This window comes from Perca fluviatilis, chromosome 13, assembly GCF_010015445.1.
Source record: "Perca fluviatilis chromosome 13, GENO_Pfluv_1.0, whole genome shotgun sequence".
In the NCBI taxonomy this organism is placed as follows: domain Eukaryota; kingdom Metazoa; phylum Chordata; class Actinopteri; order Perciformes; family Percidae; genus Perca; species Perca fluviatilis.
Window position 1 is genome coordinate 17,884,477 of NC_053124.1, and position 14,931 is coordinate 17,899,407.

Here is a 14,931-nt window from a genome sequence, read left to right on the forward strand (position 1 = left end):
ATGTATTTTTAGTTGTACATTATCTATCTATCTAATTTAATTCTGTATATCTGGTATAGCGTAGAAATAACTTCAATAGTGGCTGTATTTCTTGATACAGGTTCACAACTCCCACCCATTTCGCTTACCTTTGTATGGTACCATTCATTTTCTCAACAAGACCATTGGTTTGAGGATGATACGGTGCACAAAGGCTTCTTTTTATCCCAAGGATCTTGCAGACATCAGTGTTGATCTGAAATACATTTATCTCACTTTACAAAGGATGAATTAAAGTGACTGATGGCATTTTATTTTTCCCCCACAAATTATTGTGGGTAGCTACATTGCAAGTAGTTTTATTTTACCTGATTTACAAACTCCTTCCCCTGGTCTGTAAGGATCCTCTTGGCAGCCTCAAACTGGTAAAAAAATTTGAGGATACAGCCAGTTTTTGTTCTAAGAGGGTAAGCTTGTACACATTTGGTCAGGTAATCAATCATTACACAGATGTAACTGTATCCCTCTGTAGTCACAGTCAGCTTCCCTATCAGGTCCATGCCAACAAGCTCAAATGGATGTGTTACCTAAAGACATATAGGTGACTGTCAGGTGAACATCAAGAACAAGGAATAGGACATGACTGGACAACATCTGTTGACACGAGTGAGAGAAGTGGGATAAAATACAGCAAGGGGAAAGCCTTTCCAGGCCTGGAATTTGCACTTTTACGTTTTTTTTCAAAACGTGTGAACCCTGTAAACTGATCTATCTATAAATTAATAAATGATGTCTTCTTAGCTTGCACATCAAAAGTGTTTTTTTGTTCCTGGAGTATTCCTCTGGATACTCACCACTTAAGTATCGGAGAATACCTTTATATATGTCTTGATCCATGATAAATGTGTGTAATGCAATGCCCTATTAATGTGTGTATGTATGTAATCTAATGTATGTCCTATAAATGTGTATGTAATCTAATGTATGTCCAATCTGTTTCTCGTGTAAACTCGTGACAAATATTTCCCCACTCAAAAATGGGAGTTATTTTAACTTTTTAAATAATATTTTATTTAGGCTACTCTTGGTTTGGATATCAGGACATGACCAGCATTGCCTCTAGCGGCGTGCAGTCGTATTTCGGAAGGCAGTCCGTTTTCGGCACAACACCGGTATCCAAATGCTTCGGGGACCTGGTCTCGTCGCCGTCGAGTCGAGGCAGATCAGTCTAGGCTGTCGCAACGCTTGACGTTAGTTTGAAAGCACAGAGACCGATATTCATAAACCTGTTACCTGCAAGCATTTTGACCACTAGAACTATCATACACACAAGGTGGGGAAATGCATAGTTGCGGTTGCCACCCGTGTTGTTGAATGATTTTCTGACGTCGCATTTGTAGTATTTTCTATTTACTTCCGGGTAAGACGCCGATCTTTTGAAACCTCTTCTGGTTCTAATCATTGATATATATAAACTTCTAATACAATACAACAACCCACATAGCCTTTGGTTTTTTCCTTGAATGAAACATTACAATGGCTTTAGTTAAATAGCAGTCTATACCACCTAATCTCTTATAAAACTAATACAAAAAAGAAAACAATACTCAAACCCTAATGTTAGCTGTAGTTAGAGTGAGTGAGTGTGTGTGTGTGCATACATACATACACACACAAAAATGCCAGTTTACAAGGCTCACATTGAAACTCTACACATTTATATACTACATATGCATTATCAAGCAGATTAACTTTGACCACAATCAGATTCTGATACCAGTTGTGTTATGTATTGACCATTCATTTTTTGAGAGCCACTATGCTCTATTTGACTAAATAGAGGTCTCTTAAATTTTTTTTAAACAAAGCAATAATTTTTATAAGATCTTTGGGAATAAACATTTCCATGCAAATATATTTTATTCAGCTATGTAATGAAAACATTTAGTGAACAAAACAAACCCTCTTACTAATGGTGCAATAATACACAGAGTCACATGTATTCCTTTTTACCTCTATCCATTTTAATGTACAAAATAATGAAAAAACAAAACTGAAAACACATGGAAATTCACAAAATGTTTCCTCTGAGCAAAGAAAAAAATCCTGTACAAACAGTGGGGTGGTGGCCTGCAAATGTACGACCTGGTGATCATCTCCTCGGGCCACCCCGACCTCGTCCCCTTCCTCTGCCACGGCCTCGTCCCCTGCCTCGTCCCCGTCCAGCCACTGAAAAGACACAGAAAAGTTAGTCAGAAACGTGACAAACAGGCACGGGCATGTTGGGTGTCACAGTATAATAATGTGGGCCACTCAACATTTAGACCAGCTAAACCCACTTGTGAATATCAACTCACTACTCAGTTTCTAAATGCATACAAAGTCCCTGAAAGGCATGAAGGTGAGGAAAGTATTAGCAAGGGACAAGCAACAAAAACAGTGGCTTGGTTCTAAAATAAAAATAAAAAGGAAACTAGGCACTAAGGTGGCTGTGTTTAAATTCTAAACAACCACCTTAGTGCCACTTTCACAAAAGGAGACACTATAAAGACAAATAACTTGTGTACACTTAGTAATAGTTAATGACTATCAAATTAAGGGGGTGTCCATGTATTCTAACAAAATCCATGGTTTGACACAATTTTGGGTATAACCAAAACAATGTGGGTTTGAATCCTCTCATTGGTAGCCCAGCACAACAAAGTGAAGGCTTTTTATTTCTCTACGGTCACAGGGCAGCACCTCTTACTTTATACCACTGCTGAGATGTTAGTCTGTAAGGAGTTTTTTTTCTTTTCTTCTTTTTTTAAAAACATGCATGCAGGCTGAAATTCACTTTCAATTTTCAAATTCAATTTCGTTGGGATTAAGCTGCTTGCTAAATGCCCGCCAGCTGCTGGCTAATTAATGCAGCACTGTCGTCCATCTCAAACAAGAATGGAGAAATGTGTAGTCAGTGTTTCCCATACAGAGGTTTTACTTTCTTTTAAAGTGCCCATATTATGAAAAAAAAAAAAAAAAAATCCATCCATGGTGTTCTGAGTGAGATACGGTTTCTGAATGTGTCCTGCCTTCAGTCTCTGGGTGAGTTGTTCAAAATCGGCCCGGACTGTGACGTCACAATCCGAAACGAGCTGGCTAACCGCAACCGTTAGCTCGTAGCGTTAGCATGCTAATGCTAACGCTAGCATGCTACCTCATTCTCTGCTACAACACACACAAGTTTACCATAATCTACAAAAGAACTACTTACATGTGTGCCCTCATTTAGAAGTCTCCCAGCTAATCCTGCCTTGTAACTGACTGAAGTTGGAGAAACAGCTTTCTTTTACTGTCTCTAGAGTTAGCTAGCTGACATGATCTACGATCTGAGCTACTGCAATGTGCGAGTGCAATCAAAGATAGTACAGAAGAAGAAGATGAAAAGGAGGTCTCACTCTGTAGCTAAAACAGAAACCAGGTGAAAAGAGGAGCTGCAGCAGTGAGAGAGAGAGCTGTGCAGTACAACAAAAATATGGTGTTTTTTGATGATTAAACCATGTAAACCTATTCTGGTACAACCTTAAAATACAGTTATGAACCTCAAAATGAGCATAATATGGGCGCTTTAAAACTTATTTTACTTAGGTAGATTGATAGCAGTAGTAGCACGTTAGTAGTAGTGCATGCTACTTGTGGGGTTGTGGCTTCCCATGGGATTATCTGTACTGATAAACTGTAAAAACGCTGCAGCCACACTGTTGGGAAAACTCCCCGAACATCATTTACACAGTCTGATTGTTCACCCTCTCCGCAGCAGTGTGTTCTGCTTGCTGTATTTGGAGTTAACAGGAGCTAACCGCTATACCTTCGTTTAATGTTCTCTCCGTACCCGCAACCATTAACTGTAATGTTATTATGCAATCAAGCCCGAATAACACCTGACAGTTTTTTTAAGTGTGCTGTAAAAGTTTTAAACTACAATCCAGAGTTGTTTACATGACCGGAAACTGTTCAGATGAGATCGTAGTGAGTGCAACACAGACATGTATGTTTAACGTCATAAGGATCCCCAAAACACGGATTAAAAACACTTTAATCCGTGAACAATGATCGATAACCAAAATGAACAAGAATTAACTTGATAGTATTAGACTACGCGCACCGGGGTGAGATTTATAACCTGTAACTTTCTGTACGAGTCATAGCATGGTTTTAGGTGAAGTTGTTAATACAATGCCGTGCATAATGCCAATACAGTGATGGCTGGCTGAGCATTCATTCATACACTGAGACGGTGTCACTCAGACAGTCCGGTAAAAAGGCCAGTCTTTCAGTTTGTTTTGAATGCCTGCTGCCGAAAAGTTAAGTCTGAATAAACTTTAGGAGAAAGGCAACCCAACGGCAAACTACTGTGGTCAGTCGCAGCGCGCGAGTCCCATAACGTTTCAGTTAAATAGTTTTTAACACTACGAAACAAGCTCTGAACTGCACAGGAGTTTGTGACTGTGTCCTGCAATAACAAAGCAGTTGCTTTATCTCTCGCTTCGTCGCCTTTCATTTTCTCTCTATTCCCAAAAGCTGCATTAAAGCGTAGTTGAAAATGTTTGTTTGCCCCGCCGCCACCAAAGCTCTGAATATTCCTTTTGAAAAGCACCAAAGCTTAAAAAAAAAGGACTGTGTATTGGCAACAATCTGGCGATATGATACACAGCATGACAAAGTGGTTATGAATCAATATATTACGATACTGTAATCAATGTGATATATTGTGATTTTTTTTAAATTACATTTTTAGGAAAACTGTCAGTGATAGACAATATTTTCACTGGTCCATTTATGTTAAAACAATACAGAAAAGGCAACTCAACACAGCCTTCCATAACTGTGACACCAATAAATGAAAATACATTAACCACATTAAGATATCTCTTTCTAATTATTCATTTAAATTGAAAACAATATCCTTGTTAACATATTCTTCTCAATCTTAGTTCCAAGTATCGACTATCCCAGCACTTTAAATCCGGTAAGCCAAACTAGCAACTGTGTATTCAAATGTGCTGTGTGCTTATGGCCAGACAAAGCAGCCAATTTATAATCGTGAAGGCGCGTTACTTTGTCTCCACTCTCTAGCTCTTTCACCCAAGTGAGGGAGCAGTACAGCGGCGTGTAGCATCTACGTCAGAGTTGACATCATCTTATGTTGATGTAAATAAAATCAGCCCATGCACAGGCAGTTTAGGGATATCCCTGCGGATGTGCTCTTGACTGGCCTTTGTCGGAGTCCTCGATTTTACAAACCAACTGCTTATCGTCAAGTCAAATGGTTGAAGATATTACAACACTGCTATCTAGCGGTCAGGGATTTAAACAATACAAAATGAATACTATTTAAAGATAAAATTAATTAATAAACATAATATTGCGATACTCATTTGTATCGATATTTTCTTACTACAGTCAGTGTCAGGCTTCTATCGTGAAGATTTATTAGATACTTTGACTTAAACAGGTCAAGTTTAAATCAATCTCTCAAGATTATAGCAGTGTGTGGTTTAGGACACCTGTCTCTTCTGAAAGGTCCGTACAGCATAATCTTAATGGGACAACTCTCAGAAAACATTACACTGCGCCCAGAGCAAACAATTACGGAAATGTCTTAAGACATATTCTGCAAGGTATGTTTGCTAATAATCAAGACTTTACAAAACTCCCAAAATGGCACATATATAAATACATACTTTCAAATACAAGAGGAAGCCACATATCATGCCTAGTGTGCTGCTATGGTTATCTCTGCTGTTTTAAACATACCTGCTTCTCTCTTCTTGGACTTGACCTTTGGCTCGATGTCAACCAGCAAGGTGTCCAGTGGGAGGCTGTCAGGAAGGATAAAGTAGCGAATATTGTTGCCACGGATACTTAGTGATTCCAGCTGAGTGGGCTCCCTGTTTTTCAGGGTCATTTTCACCGCTTTCAGGTGGGTGTTCATGCTCACATCAACACCTAAATGGGAAAAGAAAGGAAACAGGGATGGGAAAAAACTTGAAAATTAACATAAACAAGCCAACATCCATTCAAATTAAAAAGCTGAAGGGGAAGTAACTGAGACAGTTTCAACAATCTAAGATTATAAACTTCATGAAGGTATGATTTATTGCAGACTGTTGTATTAGCCTGCTTTAGCTTAATAAACTGGCTACTGGAGTGTGTTTAGTATCACCTGTGGGTGCATTTTGTGATCAAATGAAATCTTGACTTGAATCATGACACCTGAACTTAGAACAAGGTTTCACTGCAGTATACCTGTACAAGGGGCAACTCCAACACAACTTAAAGGGGTGATAGAATGATTATATAGGGTATTTCACACTGTTCCTTATGGTCTCCTAATGGGGTATGTAACATTGGTTGGGCTGAAAATGGCCTGGTTGATATTTTATTGGCCCTTATGCATCCCTGTGTTTTGGCCCTATTTGTAACAAGAGCTTTTCTTCCAAATATGGTATGGTCATGAATATTTAGATGAGCTGCGCGGTGATTGGTTGAGCGACTTGCCATACGCAGACATTAGAGACGCGCGCTGATTGGTTGAGCGAATCCCCAATACACATACATTAGAGAAGCGACAGAATCTCATATTCCAGACACTGCAATGTTTCATTACCAAATTCACTTCTGAGACTTTTTAGCGCGAAATCAACTATATAAAGCTGAAATATGGGCCGTTTTACAAAAATTGATGGCTAATTGCAAATTTGGTAAGACGGTCGGACTTTAGGAGCTCCACACAGTCTGACGAAACGAGAGCGCCTGCTGGGCTCCATACCCAGCGCAAAGTCACCCTTTATGGATACTGCACTACGGGGCTCCGCGGCCAGCTGCCGGCATAACTATATCAATAAATAATACATTTACGGTTTTGAATGTCCCAATGTCTTATAAAGCTAACCGTTGTGTCCGATTTGATTTTAAGGCATTTTTATGAACGCGAGGCCTCTTTGTAGGACGAGCAGCTGCTTGCTACATTCATTACAATGGGGAAATACCGCAGCTAGCTAGCTACATTGTCGCCATAACTAAATTATATTTACAGTTTGAATTTCGTCACGCCACTTATACAACACATTCCCCAATGTCTTATAAAGCTAACCGTTGTGTCCGATTTGATTTAAAGGCATTTTTATGAACGCAAGGCGTCTTTGTAGGACGAGCAGCTGCTTGCTATATGTCCCATTCATTACAATGGGGAAATACCGCAGCTAGCTAGCTACACTGTCGCCATAACTAAAGTATATTTACAGTTTGAATTTCGTCACGGCATGAATATTACAGGTTCCTCAAGGTCTTACAAAGCTTAGCTAACACTTGTCCGATTTCAATTGAATGTATTTTTGTGAATGTCAGAGTTAGAAGGAGGCTAGCTAGCTCTCATTGATGGACTCCATCTCAGCGCGGATCTATCAATGAGACTCGCGGACAAGAGGCGTTTATTTCCCCGATTGTTTGTTTAAATAACTCAACACACATACCCATTATAAGATTAACTGGAACCTGCGGGCTGCGGTAAAAGATTGCGGGCGTAACAAGCTTGCTGACACTGCGGTCAGGGTGGCGTGTACGAACCCAGGCAGCACCAACACCGGCACTAAACTCCGACACACAGTCGGAGAAAATTTGCAATTAGCCATCCTTTTTCGTAAAGCGGCCCATATTTGAGCTTTATATGGTTGATTTCTCGCATAAAAAAGTTTCAGAAGTGAATTTTGTAATGGAATAGCAGAGATCTGCGTGACCTAGCTAGATTCAGAAGACTACCTGATCTCAGGTCAGTTGTGTAGCCTATGTAAATATTGGGGCGTGACTGTTCTCTTAGCAACTCAGCTTTGTTGGGATTCGCCCGTTTTCAGAGGCAGTTTCAAAATATGAGATTTTCATAGTAAAGGGGTGTCAGTGGGACTTTGAGCTTCTATGTATGTCCTATTTACCCACCAAACTGTCGTTATACAACTATGACAGGGTAAAATCGGTTTTGCATTCTATCACCCCTTTAATAAAATAATGCTCCAGCTGGCTCTTACCTGTAATGGTGCCATGGACCTGGGTGCCATTCTTTAGTTCAATGGTAACCGTCTCATGGCTGAGTTTCATCAAAAACCTGTAAGTAGTATTGAACAAGATTAGTGTAAACGCATCGTTTTTTTGAGCTCAACGTTTCCCAATTCAACACGAACATTAATTGAACATTATACATCGTGTAAAGTCAAAGATCAGCCTGAGATCTGCTAACGCTGCCTAACTGCCGGTTGTGTAGCTAACGTTAGCTTTCAGCACCAACACATAGCTAGCTAGCTAGGTACTCTGGTGGGAGAGATAACAAATCGTCCAAAATTTGATTTGAGAATGAATGATAAATGACTAAACGTCTCTCTGGCAGTGGCTTGGTTTTTAGCCACTGAATGCGTTAACCTAATTTTGAAGACAAAGATAACAGGGCCTGTGCGTAAACTTTCTAGTTACCATTCAGGTTAGGTCATGTTAAGTTAGCCATGTTTGTTAAAGCTAACGTTAGTTAGCCAACATTGCGTCTATAATACCTGCGAGACTTTATAGCTAAAGCCACAGTTCAACAATTAGTAAGGACACCTCAGATGTGTATGCATCGGTCGTATTATTTCAGAGGCTGAAGCACGGCCATTGTAACACCGGACAGCTTCCATTCATCTCGTTCACCGCTTCCCGCCTCTTCACCGTCTCTCCGTTTACATCTAAATCAATCCATCAGCATCGCGTTGTTTTTATTATCGCACATCACAGCATTAAATAAATAGCGACTTTTCACTATCACTTACCTGACAAGTTTCATGATGGTGACGGACTGTAGAGACAAATCCTCCACCAAAGACAAAAAATTACAGCGCTCGAGTGAAAACACAGGCCGCTGTTGTAGGTTTTACGTTTCAGTCGCGCTGATACGACGTCATTAAATGAGCGACAGCAAATAGAAACGTTACACAACAGCACCACCCAACGGTGGCGTAAGGAACATCATGTACAGAGACAGAGACCTGCTAAAAACTATACTGTATAAAATAGATATATAACCCTTATAACAGTCTACTAAACTGACAGCATTTTCCAACAACTTTATTGCACAATACAGGGGAGTATCAGTAGATAAATGTCTGCACAATAAATATAGCAGCTTCAGGTTTGTGACCGGGTACCAAATTAAAAAAAGATAGAAAGTGGCAGTTTATGTGCTTTAACAGCATTGTTGTTATTGCTTTATTGATATATTTCGCTAACAACGGCGTTTTAGACAGTGTGAGTACGAGCAGATGACTATATCATGTAGAAATCAATTAGTTTACTAAAAAGTTTAATAAACAGCAATTAAAAACAAGAGCAATACAGACCTTTTTCGCAGCAGCCATTTTGACTTGGCACAGTAGGAAAAGCTCAGGTGTTACTAATAACATTAATGATGGCTCTCTTGTTTTCGAGGGTTGAGGGAAACATCGTTATAATTGTATCTACACCGCTTTTCCTACTATGTGTTTGTTGGTTTAGGAATAAAATGAACCACCATACCCATGCCATTTTGTACCCGCTGGAGATGTAGATATTTCGCAGAGTAAAATTTAGTAACGTTGTGCAAGTACCGGCATACCAAACACACTCCTACCTACTGTGTCTCTAGTGTACTCTGAGTTCAGATATGTCTGAAATGTCTGTGGGAAATCCCAATACATGATTTCTCTTGTCCTCTTTCCACATGATTTGCTATATTCGGAGGAAGACACAGGCTTGTCGGTGTTGTTTTAGTTTCCACTGGCTGCCAATAGATGTTGCTAAAATGACCTATAATTTAATATTTTTTACCACTATCGTATTGATTGGTACAGTACAATTGTCTATGGTAGTAGGGCTGTCCTACAGCCATGGCATGATGTTTTGAGTAAAATTATCAAAGAATATCACTTTTTTTAGCTTACTTGAAGACAATATAATCGACATATTGTTCAAAATTTAAACAAGTTCTACATTTGCAGAATATTCATGTTTAAAAAATTTGTTAGTTAACTTATCATGTTTGGCATGTTGTTGATACCTATTGACCAGTGGAAACTGACTGTAGATGGCAGTCTTACACTCTAGAACAGGTCCTACATGTACAGTATACAATGTTGTAGATGTATGTTGAGATGGTTTTGGAAATCACCATCACAGATAACTTAAAAAAAAAAAGATCTCATAGCGACACACTTTCATTTGTTTTTATTGAGAGTAAACTTTGCACTGACACTTTCATTTACAGTTTTGGCCCCACATCTAACCTCTCTTATGGACCGACTGGGAATGTATCAAGTATAAACTATGCAAGTGCAATTTCATTTTTTATTTTTTTATTCTGAAGTGGTTGGTTGAGGGATCGTTAAAATATAAACATATTTGGAGTAGAAAATGGCACAGGACCATTCCCTTGACACAATAAATTCAATTCTAAATCAAGAAAACAAAAAAAGGAAATAATTGTAATAAAAGCAACACTGATCAGTCCTCCACATCTTGCCTGACAGCACTGGATTAGTGCAACACATTAACAGCATGCTTGTGCAAATTAAAAGATCCCAGACTCTTCCATTGTGTATCCTGTTGCAACCATGCAACCTAAACAAATGTTAATTAAACCATTCCTCAGGAAACAATGTCTAAAATGTTATGGGCGACACAAGCTGCCCTCACACTTTAGCAGGCATTATGAAATGTCTAAACGTCAGCACGTACAACCTGTCCAGCACCTTCACAGTTTAATGTTCAACATGGAGAGGAAAATGTGAGTTATTTTAGGGGTTTTATCTCTTCAGTGGAGCACTCCAGACCTCACACTTCAAACAGGCTAAAAACTCAAACTATTAATTGTAAGTGATGCATTTTAATTTCATATCACGTTCTGTATAACTGGCACCTTTTGTAAAGTTGAGGGAGACATTTTAACAAAACCAGAATATCTTTACATTTGTTTGGCCTGCCATGAAAGTATGATTAAAAACACTCCATTATCATCATTTCAGTCCCAAAAGCACCAGATCACATCTCAACATAACAGGCAGTTTAATTCTCTTGTAAACATTAAAGTTGGGCAATAAAGTTTAAAGATAAAGGCTGAGTGATAACCCAGGATTCAGAGTGCCATTTCCAGAAAAGAAACAAAGGCCAACTACATTTGAACAACTTTAAGATAAAATGGTTGTTAATTATAGTGGAAACTCTAAAGACAAATGATTTCTTTTCACATATCTTCAAAGCAGTTTTTCTCTGGGGACAAGGTAAAATAAGATACACCCGGGGTATGAGGACAAACAATACTAATGTACATCAAGAACCTCAGTGTATGGCAACAGCCAAAGTGGTGTGTTCTTCATTATCTTTCATTAGCAACTTTGTTTAGCAGGTTTAAAAAGTAATGACAGTAATAAATACAAAACAAATACGATTGAAACAAAAAAGGCACACAGACCCAACAACTCTGGTCTCAACTGGAACAAAATGTAATTTCTATAATAAGAAATTAAAAGGATAAATTACAGTAAAAACACAACCATTCTCCCATCTATCAACTGCACTAATCATCAGTAGTGGGATAGATATGTTAAAAATGAACTAAATGAGTGTTTACATGTTAAGTATTGTCCGATTGCTTTGGCTCAGTTTTCACAACAGTTTCAATGTACATAGAGACAGACTGATTTGATATATCATTACCTTTAAAAACACAAAAAGATGAATATAAGACTCTTCTACTATCATACATGACGTGATCTAGTTTTATCCATTAAATATTTGTTTTGATGAGAGCCATCTTATTTTGATAAACAGTGATTACATTTCAGTGACACAAAATATTGTGACAATTTGACAAAGATGTTTTTATAATGTCAATTTTGAGGCCAAAATTGACATTATAGCACTTTGTCTACATTGAAACCTGTTGTGAAAACTGATCCAAAGCAGGTGTAAAATACAGCAATAAGGATGACACAGCTCATCTCCAATAAAGACAGATCATTTTATAGAATGGGTATAACAACAAACAACAAGCACCCATGATGCTGAAGTGCCTTTGAGCAAGACTGAATTCCTATTGACTCTTGGCTGAGACTGACCACCGACTCCACTGTTCAAATGGACAAGCCAATATCTGTTCTGTGATCACTGGAGCATTACATAAGAATTATGACTGTCATATAATCCAGATAAGCACGTTGTACTAGCATGATGTCTACTGAGCAGACAAATGGATCACCGTTCATTGCAGCCTACCAAAAGGAAACATCAGTAGTGTGTTGGCGCTCTAACAAAGCAGGCACAGTGTGCATGAAGGTCCAAAAATCTGAATTAGGCCCTTTGATTGTACAGTACGCTAAACAAGCTCCAAGGTTACAGTTATCATGTTTGGCTCCAGGAGGCTTGTTGTTGGGTCGGTGTGTTAATAAAAGTCTGAGTATACTGTACGAGGCAAGTTTCGATTTCGGCATGATCAGCACCAAAACTTTATCCTGAACAAACTGACAAGAGAAATAAAGGAAATAAATAAAATAAGAAAACAAAACATGTGCAGCATTTAATGTGTTATGATATCAGTAGCTCTCCATTGATATACTTTGCTTTAAACACTCATTTGTTTCAAAGAATAGTTGGTCTGTTTTTAGAGCAGACAAAAGCACTTAAAAAATGCGTATGACATAATCTTTACTGGACAAAGTTCGCAGGGTTTTAGGTCTCCTCTAGATACAGTATAATACATACAGTAAACACTCCACAGACCTACATCTTTCATTGAGGCATCACCGTTATCTTATATTTTTCCTCTCTTTAGTTTTCCCAGTCTTTGATTTTCTTTCTTCTTCACTTTTATCTCTCGCTCTCTCTCTTCCTGTACTTGGCTCAACCTTCTTTCTACATCGTTCTGTCGCTGTCACACCAGGTGTACTTGCTCCTCCCACTCCTCAGTGGATTGGTCCCCCTCTAAGTGAAGGATAAGGTCTAAATCTCTCTCTGTGGCTGGGGCAGTGTGTGTGGGACTGTCTCCACCTTGGGAGTGTGAGTACAGGTGTGTGTGCGCTTCGTCCAGCGACAGGTCAGCCACACACCCTACGTCCACACCCTCCTCGCCAGCCTCTCTGTTTTCCAGTTCCAGAGTGCTGGGCCTCGCCGTCTTAGGGCCCTCCGCACCCTCCGCACCTAGACGGGGACTCGCCAACCCTCTGTCTGCTTCTGGCTCGCCCTCCAGGGGCTGCCAGATAGGGGCAGGGGTCATGTCCCTGGAGGTCTGGCTCTCTGTCTCAGTCTCAGTGTTTGTGTCAGGGGAGGAGTCAGTTTCTGTGGTGGGCGGGGAGGGGATAAGGGCCAGGCTCTGAGGGTTGTTCTGGGGGTTAATGTTGTTGTTGAACCAGGCCATGATGTTGTCCAGCAGCTGGGCACTGGCTGTGGGGTCCAGGGGCTCTAGACTCTGAGGGTCACTGGGGGTGAAAGGGCCCCCCGGGGGGATCACCGGTGAAAGCAGCAGCTCCGGCTCAAGCTCTGGAGACGGGAGGCACAACTGGGCATGGGGCTGGAAATCTGATTTGGGTGGGTGTTCAAGAGCGTAGGCGGCAGGGCGCTCCTGAGTGTAAGAGCTACTGTGTTCGGGGCAGGGGTTGTAAGAGTTGTCTGGTTTTGGGGTGCTGTCACACGTGGCTGCATGTTCCCGGCTATATGAACTGGGATGGGCAGGGTTTTGGGTGCGTTCAAGTGCGCAGGAGGCAGTGTGTTCAGCCTCAGCCAAATAACCACTGGACTGGCAGTAACTGGGATCTGTAATGGTGATATGGTCAAGCACATATGGAGTGGTCAGTGCATTCTGGTCTGGTCTATGGCTGCAGTCGCTGTAAGCAGGTTCAATGGTGTAGGGAGCAGTGAGTGTACTGTGGTTGTACGTGTGGTGAGAGCTGAGCTGCTCCTGTGTGTGTGTGTCTAGGTCATAAGGAGTGGTAATGTTCCCCAGTTTCATAAGGCTGTCTCCCAGCTCCAGCAGCTCTGCACTGAGAGAGGGAGGTGGGGGAGGAAGGGGAAAGGAGTTTGACATGGGAGGCTGGGAGGTGGAGTCTGTCCTGTTAGGGGGGCGAGGAGGATCCAGGAGAGAAGTGGGGAAGGAGGGGCCTCTGGCTCCTGGAGGACCATCTGTGTTGAGAGAGTGCAAAGCAACATCACCCAGTTCTCCTGGGGGACCCAGCCTTCTCTCCTGTCCTCTGTCCAGTCCACGATCCAGCTCCACTCTCCCCTCAATCCCTCCTTCCAGGCCTCGCTCTCTGCGAGACTCCTGAAGGGACAGCTGGATGGCCAGCAGGATGTTTGGATCATCTTCATCCAGCGAGCCCAGCGCTCTTCTGCGACCCTCGCTTCTCTCTGGACCTTCTGGAACACAAAATATCACATTAAAACAAGGACTGCTGGGGTGGCCTCTAGCTCACCCAGTAAGAGCGTTCGCCCCACGTTGGCTGAGTCCTGCAGCGGTGCAGGTTCGAATCCGACCTGCTGCTCTTTGCTGCGTGTCGTGCCGCATATCTTTCTCCCCCTTTCCTGTCTATCCACTGTCACTGTATAATAAAAAGGAAAAGCCCCCAAAAAAGAGTGTGCTTTGTCAAGCTTGTTAACAAATTGATCCCAGTGATCAATGCCTCTGTGTGCTCCGACCAGACCAGATTCATGGAGCAATAACTTAAAATCCCATTTGCTGGTTGTCTGGTGTGGTGACAAGTCAACATTTATAAATGGAGGCAGAGGATTAGGATGCAGAGTTTGTGCACTAAACTGTACATGCTATACGTAAATGACAATGGTACCTATAAAGTGCAACATTGAATTTATTTCCAAAATGCCCCATACTATATACACACACCTTGTGCCTTTTGCAAATCCTTTTTG

General features: G+C 40.8%; 2 protein-coding genes across 2 annotated transcripts in view; both read right to left on the reverse strand.

The window, feature by feature from the left end:
* Positions 1 to 1,981: 1,981 nt before the first annotated feature.
* Positions 1,982 to 8,953, reverse strand: snrpd1 (small nuclear ribonucleoprotein D1 polypeptide). Its single transcript, XM_039821197.1, has 4 exons — positions 8,814 to 8,953; positions 8,043 to 8,119; positions 5,776 to 5,967; positions 1,982 to 2,208 (listed from the first exon to the last, which is right to left on the reverse strand). Exons 1-4 carry the CDS (start codon positions 8,825 to 8,827, stop codon positions 2,132 to 2,134), a joined length of 360 nt encoding a protein of 119 aa, XP_039677131.1. The 5' UTR covers positions 8,828 to 8,953; the 3' UTR covers positions 1,982 to 2,131.
* Positions 8,954 to 10,227: 1,274 nt separating this feature from the next.
* Positions 10,228 to 14,931, reverse strand: part of LOC120571821 (ankyrin repeat and IBR domain-containing protein 1-like) — a 21,587-nt gene continuing 16,883 nt past the window's right edge. The window contains exon 21 of the mRNA XM_039820914.1: positions 10,228 to 14,421. Coding sequence (XP_039676848.1) covers positions 12,944 to 14,421 — 1,478 coding nt within the window. The 3' untranslated portion in view covers positions 10,228 to 12,943. The remainder of the gene's footprint in view (positions 14,422 to 14,931) is intronic.